The 20,990-nt window shown below is 38.0% G+C and overlaps 1 protein-coding gene across 1 annotated transcript; it reads right to left on the bottom strand.

Annotated features, from left to right (window-relative positions):
- Positions 1–4,653: 4,653 nt before the first annotated feature.
- LOC145102371 (protein ULTRAPETALA 1-like) lies at positions 4,654–7,607 on the bottom strand. The gene is made up of 3 exons (XM_079039757.1): positions 7,224–7,607; positions 5,034–5,352; positions 4,654–4,956 (listed from the first exon to the last, which is right to left on the bottom strand). The coding sequence occupies exons 1-3, from the start codon at positions 7,453–7,455 to the stop codon at positions 4,782–4,784; spliced, it is 726 nt and encodes a 241-aa protein (XP_078895883.1). The 5' UTR covers positions 7,456–7,607; the 3' UTR covers positions 4,654–4,781.
- Between the last annotated feature and the right edge of the window lie 13,383 nt (positions 7,608–20,990).

Here is a 20,990-nt window from a genome sequence, read left to right as displayed (position 1 = left end):
TTATGGATGTGGTTTGAATGATTCTACATGTTTGGTAGTCAGGCATGGTATTGGGTTGCAGGATGTCAGGCAGAGTAGTTTAGGCTACTCTTTGTTGGTTGTGGTCCATATGTCAAGGTTCTCATCTTCGTTAGGATATGTGATCTCTGCTAATATTGTGCTTTGATAGTAGTGTTGGAAAAGGGTCGTCTATTTGAGGTGACTTTTCAGTCCTAATCGGAGTTTAGGAAGTTCTGGCAGGGTCGTCTAGTGTGTCAGAGTAAGTTATAAGGATTGATTTCGAATACGAAATTGAAATTGAGTGGGGGAGAGTTGTAACACTCGTGTTCCAGATTGGTTAATCTTACTATTATCAAGGACCAAAGATGGAGTTTTGGGGAAAAAAAACTATGTGCCACAACATGGTGCAAGGATGCCCACGACGTGGAACTGATTAAAAGGAATGCATGTTTTTAGTGAGTGTCACGGTGTAGCAGTAAGATGACCACGATGTGGCAACTCTTCTAGACCAAGCCTATAATGTTAGGGTTTCTTTCTATATTTAAGCATCATTTCCAGAGGATTAGGGGATCCTCATTATCCTCCAACCCTCCATCTAAAAACCCTAGCTTCCCTTAGAGAGTTTTGGTTCATTTTGGTATCCTTGGTTCCTTTTAGAAGAAGAAAAAGAATAAGGAAGTGTTTTGGTGCATTGATATAGGATGCAAACTTCTTCTTCATCATCTTGAACATATTCTGGAGCCTTGTGAGTATTCAAGTTCCAATATTTCTAGTTTGTGCTTCTAGATCTAGAGTTTTTGCCCCTTTTCTTTATATTGTGCGAGTTTGAAGGAACGAACTCCATAAATTTGGCAACTTTATGGATCCTAGAGGTCCATTTGAGATTATATGTTTCATATCTAGTGTTCCTTTGTGTATTTGGAATCATGCACAAGTTTGAGTTCATTTCTTCCATGGATTTGACCTAGTTTGGGAGAGACATGCATGTCCATAAAGCATTGATCTTTATGATGTGTTTGGAGTATAAAATTCTTCTAGAAAGTTTGAGTGGGTGGCTTTAGTGATTTAGAGCTTAAAGAATGAGGTCATGTCTTATAATGGCATTAAGGACTTAGGGTTAGAAGTTTTGGCTTATTGGAATGACTTAAGGGATAAAGTTGGAAACTTTATCCATTAAGACATTGGGTGTATCATATCTAAGCTTTGGAGATCTTAGAATAGCTGGAAAATAGCTAAATGCATTAAGCTGCTGAAACCCAGTTCCCACAGCATGGCATCTAGCCGCCACGATGTGTCGACTATGGAAGAACTTGATTGCTTTTTCATTATGTTGCCACGACATTGCCAATGGAAGGCCACAATGTGGCGATTTTGTGTTGAAATTTTGGGTTGTTGACTTTGAGGATTGACCTTGGACCGATGACTTGTTGACTTGGGTTGAATTTGGCCATGATTGTTGGATTTAATGTGTAAGCTAAGGTTGGACCTTGTATGTTTTGACAGGTGTGTGGTAGCATCAGTTATGTGGCTTTGAGTGGTGGGTTAGCTAACTTTGTGAGACATGGGAGTCTTCTCCTTATACCATAAAGGAAGACCAGGTGGTAGCCCCTAGCAATTATATGAAAGTCCTAGATATGCCTCCCGAGAATTTGTATGCAAGACTAGGGTCTGGATCATGGCAGTGATATGTAGGATGCTATTTGTCTTTGTGATACTTACATACAAGACCAGGAGGTGGCTCTTCGCACTTGTTTGTAAGACCTGGGTTTTGGCCCCCAGCATGGCAAGGAAAGACCATGATGTGACTCATGGAATGATAGTGACAGTAAGACTATGGTTGGCACATAGTATTCCCTATCTTATGTATGGTATTTGGTATTTTGGGAAACTTATTAAGCTTTATGCTTATGATTTTGTGGTCTAAACATTTTCAGGTACTTCCAGTTCCAAAGGAAAGAGTCTGACTTGACTGCACAACATCCCCGCTTTTTCCGCACTTAATACTTTTGATTTACTCCGATGTTTGAGAAATACGTTTTATTATGTTTGGTTTTGGAATAAATGGTTGTATGACTTAATGGTTTTAAATGAAATTTTCTATCAATGTTTTTGAGACGTTACAGTTTTCCTAAATTTCACTTTTTGAAAGGGATCTAAAGTGAAGGGATTATTTTTAAATATGTAAATCTGATAACTTTTTATCTATGTTTTTATGATATCTAAAGTTGTATAACTCCCTGTACCCCAACCTAACTTATTATTTTGATATATGACACGCATGAGAAAAATGTTTGGTACAAGCAAACAAGGATTAGTAAACGATTTTAAATGACCTTTTTGGGGCCCCACATAGGAACGAACCTAGGAAAATAATTCAAGCGTGACACAAAAAAATTCTTCCTATAATATATAACAAGACAAATAAATTAAAAAATATGATTTCATTAAATTAATTATGACAAACTAATTTGAAGATTACATTTTAATGTTTGACTTCTTTATTTCATTTTACTAAAGCGATTAATCATATATTCAATCGTAACACTCATTAGTGTTTTCTTTTATATACCACAAATCAAAACATCATTTATAAAATCGTCACTCATTTTATTACGCTAGTCGATTTCCAAGAGTTTCATTGCAGAAAAATATGTTTCAACTGTTGTGGTTGAGAAAAAAACCAAAGTTAGCTTTATAGGCCAAATGAAAAGAACAATGTTTTCATGTTTCCACCATCAAATGAGAAAGGTCATCAATTCCCTTCAACTTAGCAAGTTTATTATCATGTAACATAGAATGAGAATAGATATCAAGTTGACCAACAAGATGCACCCATTTCGAATCATTAAAATCATTTTGATGCATCCCACTTACTTCAACAACTTTGATTTATCCAAGCTAGAAAATGTTGAAGCTGCCTTCTGTCTTTTGATTTTGCTTGAAGTGTGCAATTAATCATTAAAATCATTTTGATGCATCCCACTTACTTCCAATGACTTAGGCCTAAGGATATAGGTCACGACAGGTGTTTGTGGCCATGTTAGGTCGTCTGATATGGTTGCAACGGACGAGTTCATGGTCTACGTGGCCACGAACCACGACCATGCACACCATCTTGGTGGCTCGTGGTGGTTCGTGGTCGTGAGCATTCGTGGTCCGGACAATGAATGAAAACGGCCAATTTGATTGGCTGTTGAGTAACGACCATATTTAGGGTTATTTTTTTTTTTTAATTTTACATTTCAAACAACATTAAACCTCTTCTATAAATACCACACTTATTCACTCATTTTACTCACATAATTCTTTTCTCTTCTTCTCACAATCACACATTTCTTTTGCTTGATAAATTCAAAACCAATGACTCTTAAAATGATGAATTGGTCAAGAAAATTAAGAAGAGAACTTAGCATTACTACATTAGCATGGGTAGTTGTTTCAGAAGACCTAGAAATGCCTCCTAATTTTTGGGTGAAATTTGGAAACGTTTTCCATGATTTAATTGGTTGCCAAAATCGTAGTCTTGATGAAATATGTTCGAAGTTTCGCGATATGAGGGTTAAATGCCTTGAATTCAATGAGATTTATAACTTTGTTATAAACAACGTAACGAAGGCGACCTGTTTGTTGTGGGCTGTGACCATGCACCAATATGAAGACACGAAACATACACCGTTTAAACACGTCAAAGCTTGGCGAAAATTGAGAGTCCCCAAAATTTAGTCATTAAAAATAAGGTTTAAAAACTAGTTTAAGTTGTCTGTGGTTGCATTTTTATGTTTTTTTTTATGCTATGTGTTTTAAATTAATGTAATCTTTGTTTCATTGAATAAAAAACTAATTTAAAAAATATGTTTCGTTGTGTTTTTGAATTAAATTTAAATAAAAAAATAAGGTGGAGTGGTGTGTTTATTGTTTAATGATAGGTATCCCATGATTAATGGTAGGAAATATGGTGATGTAACACCTACCATTATAATGATATATAACAAATGGTCTTAATATCTCACCACAAGAATGCACAACTAGCACTACGAGAGCATTGGATGTTGTGGTGGTCTGAGAGCCAATATTGGGCACTCTCTCTTACTCCTCTCCTCTCAAGTGGTTGTGTTGGGGAGTATACCCCATTCCACCTATCGTGCTTCCTTGTTGCTTATATGGAAGAAACCCACGCCCCTTGAGGTGGGGTACACCTCATAGCCTTGGTGAGAATATATATTTCATATATTCTTGTTTAGGTATAATCAACCTCTTCTTTTTTTATATATAAAAAAAATAAAAAATAAAAACTAAAAATCAGGACACTTTGTGCAGTTTTTGTTAATGTGGGAGTCGGACATGGGTTAATAAAAAATTAAAGTTTACAATATTTGAGACAAGTTGCAGAGATTTGGACATTATACCAAGAAAGTTAAATAACACTTTGTAAGTACAACTAGACAATTGCACAAACTTCAACGTTTCAAGTGCTGAAGGTGAAAAACAATTACTATATGCTCTTGTTCTAGAACAAATATTTTATCTAATATAATCGTTCAAATGTTAAATTTATGAATGCTTAAAAACCACTCGTATCAAGTCAATCAACCAAAAAACCAAACCCGTAAATCTAAATTTTGCCCTCTACATTTAAAGATCAACAAAACATGAGACGATAACAAATAATCCATATGCATAATTTTAAAACCAAGAACAAGATGTTTTTCATGAGATTTATAATGAAGGGAACAAATTAAAAGTACCAAAACATATTAAAATAACGATCAAGTAGCTTTTCCTTAAGCTTTCACATTCCTAGTGAAGTCAATGCATGTCTGACATCCACAATCTGAGAAGCGACAATTCCCACAACCAAAACACACACACGATGTGCATCCTCTGCACGTTGGAGACCTCACACACCCTCTATACACCCTTCGGCTCGCTCTTTCCTCATCATCATCGCACGTTATTCTAAAAAAAAAAACAACAGTATCATTATCAGTATCAGTACCAGTATCAGTATCAGGAGTTGTTGGAAAATCACATACTTGTCATAAGGCAGATCGGAACACTTCCAATCGATGTTTATAAAAGCATCATGATAAGTGCGACACTCTTCGATTGTTCGAAGGCGGAATCTCCTATGCTTATTGCACTGTGTGCACCGAAGAAACTCGTCCCTATGACAAACCCGACCCGCTTGTGAACGGGTTGACCCGTTGCTCAAAGCCCGATTGTAATACTTCAAAAGTGAGGTTTTTGACAATGGAACTTTCTCTCCATCAACAATCACCCAAACATTGTTCTTCCATTTCCTTGAGGTTTCTCTTCCAGAATGCTTCTCAAATGCAGCTGGTGTTAACTTGTCTGAAAATTAATTAACAATTATTTTAATCAATAAAACCCATCAAGATTTATGTATAATTGGGTAGATTTTTTTATAATAGGAAGAAATGAAAGTAGGATGCTATGATAAACAAATCAATGAAAGTACATTGCTATTTCGTAGATGTTTATAGCTTCATACTTTCACCCCCTTTTTCTTATATACTTGAAAAATCTATCAAGTTATAGGATTAAATATTGCTTTATATTTAAACAATATTTCTTAAATTGTTTCAAAGTGCAATGCTTAAATAAAAAGAAATGAAAGTAAGAAGCTATAATAAGCAAACTAATCAACGGAAGTACATTGCTAATTCTTGCATTTAACCCTTTACAAACTAGATTCAGTTTGGGTTTTAGGGGGAAGTAATGATTAATGACAACAAATATTTTAGTATATGGTATATTTAAAAAATGTCAAAAATGGCTAAATGCTAGAAATAGCAATGTACTTTCAACTATTTGTCTATCACCGTATTCTACTTACTCAGTTTTTTTCTTATTGAGGCATTGTGCTTTGAAAAATCTACCCAATTATAGTATTTTAAACACAAAAACTAGATGCAATTTTCTTTATTCTATAAATACAAAAGAAAGCAGAAATACTGGATGTTAAAAGAGGGATTCTTTTATGAGATGCCCTCTTTGTCAGACCAAAAGTTGGATAAAGTATAGCAGATACTCAACCCTGTAAACTACAACTTGATGGTGTTTCATAGGAATCTAGTGTCATGATTATCAGAAAAGTTTTCAAAAATTAAAGATTGAAATATTCAAGATTCGCCTTTTGGGCATTAAAACTTGAAAAGCAGATACGTTTCTATTTATCTTCACCATCAAATACAAATTGGACCCCATAAAACCAAAATGGTAAAGGAACAAAGTGAATAAAACCTTAGGATTTGCATACTAATTATAGATAACACAGATCTCAATTAGCATTTACCATATAAAGGTAAAGTAAATCAAACAATTGGATTCATGCAGATAAATCTAGATTAGTATTAAGCAGAAAGTTGTAACCTAACATCAACTTAAAACAATGGTGAAAGTTATTGGCAATCTGCAACTTGACACATCAAGCCCAAATTATAAAACCAGCTCAATAACCTCATGATAAACTTAAAAACATTATGGAAGTTATTTGTAAAATACACCTTAAGACATATAAGGGCTCACAAATATGTTATTTACTTATTACACCTCCTCAATGGTATTAATCATCATATAATCATTATATGGGATGATAGAGACCACATGCTGTCATAGGTAGAGGCAAAACATGACCATTGAACATGTAAATGCAGCATATTTATGTATTTAAACAAAATTACTCTGAATAAAATCATATAAACATGATCATGTAAACATGTCACTTGTGTAAAGTGAATAACAGAACTCTGCAGTGAAAGGAGTTCAATTGTTAAAGAAGAGAAAACAAAGGTCATTATCATAACATCACAGTAAGAAAGATCAACCAACAAGACACCAAAAAACTATGGAATGAGTGTAAAGATAAAGAAAGAAGAAAGAAGATAAGGTTTGATTTGTGTAACAGACAATAACAGGCAAAGATAAACGTATAGAACACCATGAAAAGCCATATAACAAAGACCCAATTTTCATTGAGTCATATCATCATACACTTAACGTGTATGAAAACTTCAACCAAAAAAATGATGGAAATTCATGGAGACATGTGATGAGAAGGAAGTATTGGTTTCGGGGGAGTCAAAAATTCACGACCACAGAGTGACATTATACACCACCTCCAAGAGAACTCATATAATACACACAATCACATTAACATGCAAGTGGGTGAAGAGATAAAGAAAGAAAAAAAAAGGGGTGACCTTCTTCACAACCAGGGGTACATTCGCAGCTGATTTCGAGATCACCGCTGGTGAAAACCCTAAGCGTTCCGACGGCATCGCCGTAGCGATGGCTCGTGCACCCGCACGTGACCTCAACGTAATCATCGCCGCCACGCTTGAACCCACTTATCTCCCTCACCTCTTCATCGCTAAACATTGTCAAACCATTCACCACACTCTCCCTATCCATCTCCTCAACACCATTCGCCATATCTCTCTCTTTCTTTGACAAAGATTTTAACTTTATAAAGATAACAATCAAACTCGAAAACTCACAGACAAAAGAAAAAGAAGAATATAAGATAATTAAATTGGTATCTTATCACTTCTCCGGATACACTCACGAAGACTTTTTATGTAACCGCGACGTACCCTTTTCTGTATCAACTGTTTGTGAGAAAGACAAAGATATATAAGAGACCCAGAAGAGGAGAAGAACAGAGGAAGCCAAGAATCTTTAACAAACACGCATCTCCATGAGAGAGAGATCTGATGGAGAAACGTTGAATAGGGCTCAAAGAGAGAGAAACCGAAAGGGTTTTTGTGCGTTTATTTAGTGTGTGCGTGGGTGTATACGAGAGAGAGAGAGAGAGAGAGAGAGAGAGAGAGAGATGGTTTGGGGTTTGTGAAATTGGTTGGTGATGAGAGTTGTATTGAATGACATGAATGAGCTGGCTGATAGAAAAAAAAGATGCGAAACGAAAGAAAGGCAAAAAAATTGGAATAAAGGTAAGTAGAGGGTCTAAAAGTGTAAATTAGGGATCTGAAACGTTGAGAACAGGCTGCGTTTGCATGACATGACCTGCAGACGATAGGATCCTGAACCATGTAAGATCACAATATCCATGTAATTTCAACTTTATGCTCATCTTGTAGCCTATCTTTTCATAAATGTCAAAGTAGCCTTCACAAAACTTCATCTTGAAATATTCAATATTATTCATCTTTTGGGCATTTGATCCTTCGTGGGTCGGGATCAAGGTACAGGGTTCCAAGAAAGCAACTTTAGTATGCATCGGTTAGAGTTTAGGGTGTTGGTAAATGATGTCCAAACTCCAAATAAAGAAACTTGTGTGGGTGGGTGTTATAGCCTCTGGCTTGATGTTTCAAAGGGTATTTGAGCCAAGAAACATGGTAATCTTCATATATAACTACTATATATCAATAAGACTTGAAGATTAAATCTTGAAATATTCAAGATTCATCTTTTGGGCATTTGAGCTTCAAAAGCCGAAGGGATCTCCTGCAAGAAAGGAACTTTAAGTATGCATAGTCTAGAGTTTAGGTTGAAAGAAAGAAACTTTGGTGGGTGGGTAGGTGGGTATTGTTGGGGGTAGGGATTCTTGATTTTTCAAGGGTATTTCAAGATTTTACGTTTTGATGCAATAAATTAGGTGGGTGTTGAATTATGGTTGAGGGTATGTAGAAATGATAGTGGGTTGTCTCTTACAAGTCTTGATTTAGAATTTGGATGTGTGCGTCGGCCTATGGTTAAAGGGTTGGTGGGACTTATAGAGGTTGCTACTATCATTGTCATATGGTCAAGAATAAAGATGGGTGCATATACCTAGTAAACTTTATGAATGTCTTGTGGTATGAAACACCGAAAACCAAATTGTTATGTTATTTATTATACATACGGTTGTTAGAAATACTGAAATATGTGTCAGTGGTAATGATGATGAATGGGTAATATTTGAAAAGAATGCAATTTTGGGAAGTGGTAATGGTTACTACAAGCATATATAGCTTTACCACCCAACCAAATTTTTAGTTTTTACAAATGTTTTTTACTGTTTATTAGCCAGCCAAAATATTGTAGTTTTGTACTTGGGTAGGGTTGTGGGACACGCACTTCACCTAGCACTATGTGTTTGTGTTGTAAAAGACAAAAGGAGAATTAGATACCCCTTGGAGATTGTCCAAGAAACTTTAGGGCAATTGGTGTGGATTGATGATGAATAGGAGGCATATGACCCATGATTGAGTATATTTTATGTACCAAGCCTAATATTGAATCTTACTTTCTCTTAAAATAATTATAATATGAAGATATTATTTTTCTTTGTTTAAATAAATCTTTTTAGAAGATTTATTAATTAATATTTTACCAAGTATTATGGTCACGCATTTTCTTATTGAAGGAAACTTTAAGTCTTTTTGTTAAAAATATATGTTAAATCAGATGTATTCTTTTGAGAACAACAAAATATATGATTTAATGACAATTGCCTATTAAAAACACCTATCTATATATACTAAAACTACTACGTTTAATTTAATAAGTAGTTTTTTAAATTTGTTTAATTAACTATAAATATCTAAAGTATCGTATATAATAGAATAGGAATCTTATGAAACTAAAATAATATAATCGATATGTATTTATAATGATAAAAATAGGCAATATGTCAATGCCTAGGAATGCAAATTGATATCAAAGTATCACATACACATTTAGAACCAGCCAAAGCAGAAAGAAGTGTCCCTTTTTTAACAAATAAAAGACCATTTTCTAAAGTGGGTGTAAGTTGTAATCATGCCGAGCCAAGTCTAATATTGTCAAACTCGAAATTCGACTTGAGTAAAACATTCGACCCGGGTCTTTAAAAGTTCGGGATCAATAAAGTAGACGACACTTTCAAGTTTGACTCGGCTTGACTCGACTAATTATTAAAAAAATACATTAAATTTCAATATAAATACGATTAAGTTTGGGAGCTCGATTCGTTATGCTCGGATATGTAAAATATGAATAAACTTAAAGATAAGCATGTAAATATAATTAAACTTGATTAAGCTCGCGAGCTTCATGAGCTGAGTATTTCGGTACTCGAGCTCGACTCAATAATATACTTGAGTATCTCGACACAACTCCAATCTAGTCGATCTCAAGTATTTTTTGAGTCGGTCTCGAGTATTTCACAAGTTCGCTCGACTCAATTACATCCCCAGTATTTGGCTTGGGTACAACTCTTTGGCTTGGGTACAACTCGCTCCTAAACAATTTGGTATGATCGATGAGTAAAAAAATGGTTTGGGTGTGGCAAGCAAATGATTAATGGATTCATTACTAACTTGTCATTTTGATCTCGTCTTGAGAAGTACAAACTCAATGCCACAAACTTCAACGATGGGTATCGTAACTTGAAAATTGTTCTCAATAACGAAAATATGTTATACATCATTGATGCTTTACTTCCAAAGACATCTCTTGACGACTGATCTGTAGCAAATCAAAATAAATAATTAAAGAGATTTGATAAGTAGTTTAATATATCATCTATCATGAGCATGAACATTGACCTTCAAATGGTTTATGAGAATCTTGATGCATATGAGATAATGTGCGAGCTTAAGGAAATGTTCCAAGGAAAAGGTTTCACTATAGTTGGTTAACTTCTTCGGAAGAAAGGATTTGGTATATATTAGGAAGATTGTGATAGGTTTTGATACAAAATATAAGTTTGTTTTTCATAAAAACCGCAATGGAAGTTGTAACGTCTGTCATTTGAGGTAATATTCATTTTAAAATAATTGCAATTTATTTGTTTGGACCATGAAATAAGTAATGGATTATTGAGTAGGCTTAAGCATGCGGGTCGATAGGATTGGGCTACCCGAAGACGTACGTTGGGCGTAAGCTTGGCGTACGCAGGGCGTAGAGCTTCAATGGATGTGGGGGGGGGGGGGGGGGGGAGGGAGGGAGGTACGTACACACAGCGTACCAAGGTGTACGTGCAGCGTATGCAAGTAGACTCCAAACCCTAATTTTTAGGGTTTAAGTGATATAAATACAACATTATGACTCCAACCATAGCCTCTTTATCATCCCCTCATCCTCAAAAACCCTAGATAGCCTCCATTTTCTCATTCTTGTGTGTGTTTGGCCTTGTGAAGCTTGTTTTAGAGCTTAGAAGCTTGAAAGAAGGAAGGAGAAGATAGTAAAGAGGAACTTGAGTATCTTGAGCTCATAGATCCGGGATAACATCATCATTTGGGACTTTTTGAAGGTATAAATTTCACAACCTTCCTCAGGTATGCTTAGATCTAGTGTAGTGATGTTTTGGACCTTTTTAGTCCCAAAAATGGATCTTTATGACTTAAATTCGTTTCTAGGCCTCGGGTTGCCACCCTTAGTGATATATGAGTCCCATAAGCAATAAACTTTCGATCTTTATGGTCCTTTTGTGACCATGCATGAGTTTTGGACATTTCCATGGAAGTTAGTGGTTATATTCCGAATTTGGGCTCATTTGGTGGGTTGCAAGCCACCAAGTAATCGAATTTATGAGTTAAGACATGTTATTGGACTCAGATTTGTAATTTGGACGTAAGGTCTTGAAGGATTAAGCACTTTTAAGGAATATGGCTTAACAGGGTAGTACGTTAGGCGTATAAGTCAGTTCGTATAGCGTACAAGCCATACAGCTTGTACGCTTAGCGTACCGAGGAGTACGCCCTGCGTACTCACTAAGTTGGACTTCATGACTTTTAGGCCTCGGTTTGGGCCAAACTTTGGACCCTTTAGCTTTTGGGCCTTTGTGGGCCATGAGGAATTAGTTATTAAGTCAAGGACATATTTTGGATTTGGGAAAGGCCCATTTGAGGAATTGGGCCTAATTTAGAAAATTAGGCCATTAGTGGGCTTGGAAAGATAAAATGGATTTGGGCTTTGGATATGGTCCAAATTAGACCAGGGGGTAAAATAGTTATTTTACCCTAAGGAGTATTATGGATTTTGACTAAGTGTTGTTATGATAATGATAGTCAGGAATCGTTGGAGCAGTCGTTGGGGATTCATTGTTGTGAGATTCGACACTTAGCTTTGCAATGTGAGTTATCGTCCAGTAGAAGTGGGTGGGTCGAAGGAATCAATGTCGGCCCACTAGTAGTTGATTATAGTTGAGATGATTTGTCTTTGTGATAATTGTATGGTATGCCACTATCTGTTATGCTTTATGTGCTAGGATGCTATGAAATTATGTGATAGTGGTAGGAGGGGTGAAATAGTCCCCGGTTACCGGTTAAAAGAGACTGAAGGGGTAGACAGTACCCATATATGCCTAGAAGTATGTTTATGATATGTTATTATGTGGTAGTGGTAGGGGTGAAATAGTCCTCGTAACCGGTTAAGATAACCTAGTGGGTAGGTCGGGCACCCAGATATGCCTGACAGGGGTAAGTCAGACACCCCGGTATGTCTGACAAGGGTAGGTTGGGCACTCCGGTATGCCTAACAGGGGTAGGTTGAGCACCCCAATATCCTTAGCAGGGTAGGTTGGGCACCCAGATATGCCTGATAGTATGTTTATTGTATGGTATGTGGTATGATGGGGGAACTCAATAAGCTTTGTGCTTACGGTTTTCAGTTTTGGTTTCAGGTACTTCTTCTTCGAAAGGAAAGGAGTCGGCATGACTGTAGCGCATCACACTACTATTTTCCGCACTATGATGTTCTTGGGATTTGTACTTTAATATTATTATGACTTGTTTTTAGACATATGACTTATGGGTTTTTATGATATGGGATATGATGTTTTTAATAATCTGTTTTATGAATTATTAAATTAAAAATGAAATTTTGGCCATGGATTTTAGGATGTTACAAGTTGGTATCAGAGTCGTGGTTTGAGGGATTTGGACACACCTTCGAGGGTATTTGGACTCAAATCGAGGGTTTGAAAGATTTTTACAAGAAAATAATTTTTCTAAAAAATAAAATAAAGAGGTTTGAGAAAGAACAAGGTGTGTGATGCGTGCATTCGGCTCGAGCTCAAGTAAGTTTTCCCCAAGATACACATACATGTTTGTTATGATATATGATATGATTATGAGAACTGCATACTATATTAGGGCTAAGGATCTAGGAATATGCCCGATATGCTTGTTGTATGTGCTTATTGAGCTGCATGATAGTATTGATTAGTCAGTGATATGATAGCCTGATTAGGGTATGCTTGGTTTCGGTTACTCAATGTCTGATGCTTGCTTTGTGCTTTTAGTAGTTCTGGTTATCTTTAACTAACTAGTAAATGAATACGCCAAGTTACATATTATGAGGACTAAATAATTTCAGAAGGTTAGGTTTAGCCCTATTTCACAACTCTCGATTAAGTCTAACTGTTGTAGGAAGAAACCTCTCATTCGAAGAATTATCTGGTCTTAGTGATATGTAATGGTATTCGTGAGATAGTTAAGGAGGGGTAGCAGGGACTTCTTATACAGTTGATGGCAGAGAGTGGGTTGGAGGTTACCCTAGGGTAAGCGTTGGATAAGATTAGTGCAACGAGCAGTAGTAGTGAGAGGGATTTGGTGAAGTCAAGGCAATCCTTGAGGAAAGTACAGATAAATGTGGAAGGTAGTATGGGCTCGTACTACTGAAAGCAGAGGATCCATACTCGAGTCAAGGAGGGTTAAGATAGAACCAGGGAACTTGTAGAGTGTGTGAGACCTCTCGAGATTATGTATGACCCTGAAGATTATGTGTTTTTGTTGGGCTGAAGTTTTGTTGAAGATTGCGTCATTTGGGCTCGTATGTTTATTTAATTTATTTGTATTCCGGTTTGGGCCTGTCCAACCGTGAGCCCATTATGTTTAATATATAAGTATATGCTTGCATGCATATTAGGTTAACGATTGATACGATAATTCTAGAGCTTAATGATAGTATTACAGATTTCTTTAATCGTTCTTGTAACCTACCAATCCTCTACAGTTGATGTTCTTAATCGAGCTCTTCTGAGGATTTTGTTTAATCATTCGACTCGTTTGATTCACACTTGTCTCGTTCTTATTTTCGTGTTCTTACCGTTTTATATTTACTTACCTGTTTGAGATCTAATCGATCTTCATAGATTAAAGGTTTTAAATCTTATCAATTGGTATCAGAGCAGGAGGCTGTGTAATCGATACACATCTTTTCTGTGAAAAGGTTACAATTAGGGTTTTTCCGCAATTAATAATATTTATTGAGCCGTCATCTCATTATTGACGTATCTTGATATTTATTGTTTTGCCCTAATCTGAGTTATTACAAGTCTGATCTTTTAACAGGTTTTTTCGATCATAATGGACGAGTCGCAATCAAATCCTATCAATATTTCCAACAGCATCGGTTCGACGACAAAGATTCCAATCCTATATACCCATGACTATGAAGTCTGGGCGCATCACTTCGAAGACTACGTGATAGGATCTGAGGATAATGGATACCTCATATGGGAAGCTATCATTAATGGACCGTTTTCTCATTCAGCAACGTCCAGGATTATTAAAACTCAAAAGGAGTACAATGATCTGCTGAAGGATGTTAAAGATATTGCACAAGACGAAAAGGACAAATTCCAGTGCAATATCAAGGCGTTAAGGTTAATCAGATTCGCCCTTCAGTCCGACACCTTTAGGTTGGTCAGCTCATGCACGACGGCAAAGGAAGTTTGGGATAGACTTCGCGAACTGTACTCTACAGACGAAGATCTTGAACATTCTATCCAAACCTTGCTCTTATCTGAGTTTGGAGAATTCAGGCAAGGAGCCGAAGAAACAGTGACCCAGACGTTCGATCGCTTCAATCATCTTCTCAGCAAGATGATCAAACATGACATCGAAAGGAAGCTTATCGAGCAGAAGGTTACATTTTTAAATGGTCTGAGGTCTGAATGGAGAGCAGTGGTGTCTACAGTCAAAGCCCATGAGCAGTTTAAATCATACTCTTTGGCGAAACTGGTGGGTATTCTCAAGTCCCAGGAGAAGATTGTACTGCAGGAGAAAAACGTTGTTTCAAGCCTTGGTTCGTTGGCCCTCCTATCAAAAAGTAAAGCTGCGGTGGAGGATGAAGACCTTAACTTGGAGGAGTATGACCTCACGTCTGAGGATTATGCTATGATGGTGTCTAACCCCAAGAGGTTCATAAAGAAGAGATTCCCCAGCAATAAAAACCAAAACTGGCAGAGGAGTTACAGTTCAGAAAAAGTTAACAATGAACCGAAGGTTGAAGAGCCCAAGAAGGAACCAAAGGTAGATGGCGATTCCGGAGTAAGCTGTTACTACTGTGGTGGGAAAAACCACTATGCTAAAGATTGCGTCCTTAAGAAGATGGCTGAAAAGGATGATGGAATGGATGAGGAAGCTGTGTTGCAGAAAAGGATGGATGAGTTGAGAAAGAAGAAGTCTACCGCTAACCCTTCTATTAATGCTTTTATTGTGCAGGGTTCGGTTGCTGATGATGAGTTCGGTAGCACGGAAGTTTGGTCTACCGACTCAGAAGACGATGAAGTGAGGAAGCCTACTCATGGAAAGGCTTATGTGGCAAAGGAGGAGAGCAGTGGAGGAAGATGCTTCATGGTGTCTGATGTATCTCAGATGAGGGGATACAACACCGATAGTGGAAGCAAGGAACCGAAGGTGCAGGAGGACATGTGCTTTACGGCCAAGCCACTCAGCCAGCAGTTCAATGAGCTTGACGAACTGATAAAGAAGGTACAATCGGGTTTTGTTTCATTTAAAGTACCACCATCCTCTTATGAGAAAGAACTAAAAAATGTTAATACAAGAATTTCTCATCTAGATAGTAGCTTAACTCAAACTCGAGTCACCAATTCTAACCTAACTGATCAATTAAGCAGGGTGTCATCAAAGAGTGAGGAGCGGCGCATGTGGATCAAGTTGAAGGAGTCTGAATTAGTTAAAATCAAAGACGAAAACATTTATTTACAAAGAGACAATTTAAAGTTGTTAAAACAGCGGAATGTTTTTTGTTTAATTGCAAAACGTCTTTATTCTAATATTACTCAACTTCACTTAGACTGTGAAATAGGCCAAAAGATCCATCGCATGATTTTGCCCTTCCTGGAGTTTAAGGAAGATGAAATTGATGCCGAAGCTTATAACTGTGAAAGTGTGATATCATCTGATGATGTCAATCCGACTTACATGTATGGACTGGACAAAATTGAATCTTTCATTAAATCCAAGGACCACAAGGATATGCTTAAAAACCATTTGGATGAAAATGATAGACTTAAACTGAGAACCGAAACCATACAAAAATTTGACTCTTTAAATGCCAACGTTAGCTCAGAAAACAAAATTGATGTTGAAAATGCATCTGAGCTTAACGAGGACGACAACATGAGTGAAATTTCTGTAGAGGACACGGTTGACTGCTCAGAATTTGTAAAAAGCGAACATGAAAACCACAAGAATCTAATTTCTGAAAATTCAGTGGAGTTCGCTCGATTGTCCCAACAAAAGTCCCCGATCTTAGTAGAGAAAGCAGTTGTGTATCAAAAGGTCAGGACTACTCCGAATCAAGTATACAAGGTCACTGGAGTAACCGAACATCAGACGGCTGAACTCACGGCTATTGTGAACGAAGACAATGCTGATGGCTGTGATGAGTTCTTCTGGACGGCTCCAATCGATAATGCTGATGAAACAGTAGGCCTGTCAGAAAGAACTTCCTGGATGAGTAAAGGTAGATACATACCTGAACCCTTGAATAAGCCAGATAATTTCGATGAGCCAAGCACCAGTGGGGCAAAAGACATTCCTCTGGAGGATGAAAGTTCGGCAAAAGAAGACATTCCCTCTACTCCCTCAGCTCAGAGTGAAACTCCTTCAGTTCAAAAGGAACCAGCCAAGGAAAAACCGAAAATGAAGGCAAATATTCATCATCAACCAAAGCAGATGAGGAACAAGAAACGTGAGAGGAACCAAAGATACAGGAAGAATCTCTCTGAAAGGGGGCAATTCTGGCAATCCCAGAATGCATACTTCTCACATCAAAACAAGAATCTGAAGTATGAAAACAATCCTGTCGGAAAACCTGAGAGTCACAACAACCGAAAGCAAAGGTTCGGTTCTGAGAATGACTCCAACCAAAAGCAAAGGTTCGGTTCTGAGAATGACTTCAACCGAAAGTAGAGGTTCGGTTCAAAGAACGATTCCAACCGAATGCAAAGGTTCAGTTCTGAAGTCAAAAGAGAACAAAACTCTAAGGTTAGTCCCTCCAATGATCAAAAGCAAAAGGGTCATTTAGAGACTCCAGCCAAGAAGTCCTCTCAATCTAAACCCACTCCTTCTAGTTCTTCTAATTCTTCTACTTCTGCCAATTCATCTCCATCTTGCTCTAAAGCTAATTCTGTTCGTTCTCAAAGATCTCATTCGTCAGCTGAACAAAAGGGCAAACAGAAGGTCAATGAATCCAAACCAGAGTCCAAACCGAACACACCAAATCCTAATAAGATAAAAGTTTTTACCATTAAAAAGAAAGATGAAACAACACTCATAAAACGAACATATCTAGTTGACATCTCACTTACTGTTCCTGTTCCCATGAAAAGCTCACGTGGACCCAAGAAACTTTGGGTTCCTAAATCTGCTTAATTTTTGCAGGTTATAAGTGACGAGCAGTTCGACGAAGAATGGTACATCGATAGTGGCTGCTCACGTCACATGACAGGGAGGAAAGAGGAGCTCAGGGAATACAGGTCTCTTGCAAATGGTGGCAATGTCAAGTTTGGAAATAATTCTTTCGGCACCATAAAGGGATACGGGATGATAACAAATGGTGACTTTACTATAAGGAAGGTGGCTTATGTGGAAGGACTCTAACACAACCTCATCAGTGTATCTCAGCTTGTTGGAGGTACAGGTCTCAAAGTATCATTCAATGATGAAGGTTCTGAAATTATTGAGAAAAAGACAAAGAAAGTAATTCTCAAGTCGGAGCGAAAGGGTGAAATGTTCCCTTTAAACCTTAAACCCATCAAAGGGAACCCAGCTATTTGTTTGCTGTCATAAGCTCAATCTGACGAAAGCTGGTTCTGGCACCGAAGACTCTCTCATCTCAACTTTAAAGATATCAACCGACTTGTCACTGGAGGTCATGTTAGGGGTCTTCCATTGCTCAAGTTCGATAGAGATCACTTGTGTGCTGCATGCGAAATGGGGAAGCAGAGTCGTCAAAGTCACCCATCTATAATTAACACAAAAGTTGTTGAACCACTCGAATTACTTCATATCGATCTGTGTGGTCCTTCATCTATCGAAAGCATCGGTGGTAGCAAGTATATTCTTGTTATTGTTGATGACTTTTCACGATTTACATGGGTGTTCTTTCTAAAGCTCAAATCTGAAGCGACTCATAAGCTGAAAGTGTTCATCAAGCAGATTGAAGTACAGCTCAAGAAGGTCGTTCGCAACATCAGAAGCGACAATGGTCTTGAATTCAAGAACAGGGAGTTTGAAGAATTTCTTGCAGAAAAGGGAATTAGTCACAACTTCTCAGCTCCCTACACACCACAACAGAACGGAATTGTCGAAAGACGAAACCGATCTTTGTGCGAAGCCGCCCGAACTATGCTAAGTTTCGCTTCCTTACCTCTTTATTTTTGGGCTGATGCTGTTTCTGCTGCTTGTTTTACACAGAACAGGTCTTTTCTCAACAAACGATTCAAGCTCACACCTTATGAGATTCTAAACAACAGAAAGCCCAATGTGAAATTTTTCCACGTGTTCGGCTCACGGTGTTTCGTCTTTAACTCTAAAGAGCACCGCAACAAGTTCGATGTCAAAGCCGACGAGGGGATCTTTCTGGGCTACTCTCTCACATCCAAGGCATACAGGGTCCTAAACAAGCGTTCAAGAAAAATTGAAGAGACATATTACGTGACCTTTGACGATGGCTATGTTAAAAAGCTACAAGCCAAAGACGACACCGCTGGGGAAATCTTTCCTCAAACTGGGCAAGTCACAGTCTTGATCGCTAATTTATACGATAAATTTCTGGAGCTCTTTGACGAACCAGAGAAAGCTTCTCTCTCAGAAGCAGGTGCAGCAGACAACAAGGTCGACCACATGAAGCAAATTGTCGAAGAAGCTGCCAGGAGGATGAACGAAGGAGGATCGACTTCTGATGAACCTCCATCCAATGATGCTTTAGTCGAGGGGGAGCCAAGCTCTACAACTGCAACCGAAGGTGCTTCTCCAACCAAAGGTGCCACAACGCCTGCAACTCCGGCATCACAAGAAACCTCTGAACCTCAAATTTCTCAAAGTTCACCAATCGAGGGGAAGCATGATGATATGACGCTTGACTACGATAGCCAATCTGAGCCAGAAGAAATGATCAATGTTGAACTAGACCCAACCTTTGATCCAAATTACCCTCCTCTTACCAAATGGACCAGAGATCATCCTATATCTCAAGTGGTTGGTGATGTATCTTAAAAGGTTCTGACCCGATCACAACTGAAGGCAAAACAGACATCCTTATTTTCAAAGGTTGAGTTTTGTATGTTTAACTCATTTGTATCAAAAGTTGAACCAAAGACAGTTAACACTGCCCTCGATCACTCTGATTGGGTTCAAGCAATGCAAGACGAACTGAACGAATTTGAAAGGAACAAAGTCTGGCGCCTCATTCCAACTCCACCAGATGCTTCGGTTGTTGGTCTTAAATGGGTTTTTTAGGAACAAAATGGACAAGGAAGGGAATGTTATAAGGAACAAGGCTCGTCTGGTTGTAAAGGGATACTGTCAGGAGGAAGGGATTGATTATGAAGAGACTTTCGCTCCTGTGGCTAGGCTTGAATCTGTAAGAATATTTCTTGCTTATGCTGCCCACAAAAACTTTGAAGTTTTCCAAATGGACGTCAAGTGTGCATTTCTTAATGGAGAACTCGAAGAAACCGTGTATGTGGAGCAACCTCCTGGGTTTGTGAACGAAAAATATCCAAATCATTGCTACATTCTGGATAAAGCTGTGTATGGCCTTAAACAAGCTCCGAGAGCCTGGTATGAAACGCTAACAAAATTTTTAAAGTTGTCTAAATTCAAACAAGGTTCAGTTGACCCAACCTTCTTTCGCAAAAAGGAAGGTAACCACCTTATGATAGTTCAAATTTATGTCGATGACATCATCTTTGGCTCAACGAATCCCAGCCTAACAGCTGAATTCAGAAAGCTGATGGAGACTAAGTTTGAAATGAGTTCAATGGGTCCTATTAACTTTTTCCTTGGTTTAAATATCAGATAGGGACCCGAAGGCATCTTTATCAATCAGGAAGCTTACACGAAGACTCTCCTAGCAAAGTTTGGCATGATGGGAGACTCCAAAGTCAAAGTCCCAATGGCATTCGGCACCAAGCTAACTCCATCCCTAGACAAACCAGCTGTCGATATCACGCTCTATCGTCAAATGATAGGCTCACTAATGTATCTAACTGCTAGCAGGCCTGACATCATGTTTTCGGTGTGTTATTGTGCTCGATTTCAGGCAAACCCACGCGAACCTCACATGCTTGCAGTGAAGAACATTCTACGCTATCTCAAGCGAACCACCTCCTTAGGTCTATGGTATCCTTCCAACTCAGGCTTCTTCGTTCAAGCCTATTCTGATGCTGACCTTGGAGGATGTGGACTCGACAGAAAAAGCACAACTGGTGGCTGTCAATTCCTTGATGGGAAGTTGGTCAGCTGGCAATCCAAGAAACAAACGTGTGTGTCGTTGTCTACTGCCGAAGCGGAATACATTGCCGCTGCATCCTGCACATCCCAAGTGATTTGGATCCAGAGTCAACTTCGAGACTATGGACTCAATATGAAGAAGATCCCACTATATTGTGACTCTGAAAGTGCAATTAGGATCTGTCATAACCCAGTGCAACACTGTAAAACCAAACACATAGCACTGAGGTATCACTTCATCAAAGATCACGTGGAAGATGGAAACGTCGAAGT

This window comes from Lactuca serriola, chromosome 4 (assembly GCF_051521515.1).
Source record: "Lactuca serriola cultivar US96UC23 chromosome 4, Lser_US96UC23_V15, whole genome shotgun sequence".
Lineage (NCBI taxonomy): Eukaryota > Viridiplantae > Streptophyta > Magnoliopsida > Asterales > Asteraceae > Lactuca > Lactuca serriola.
Note: the sequence above shows the minus strand (reverse complement) of the source record. Positions and strands in the feature narration are given on the sequence as shown.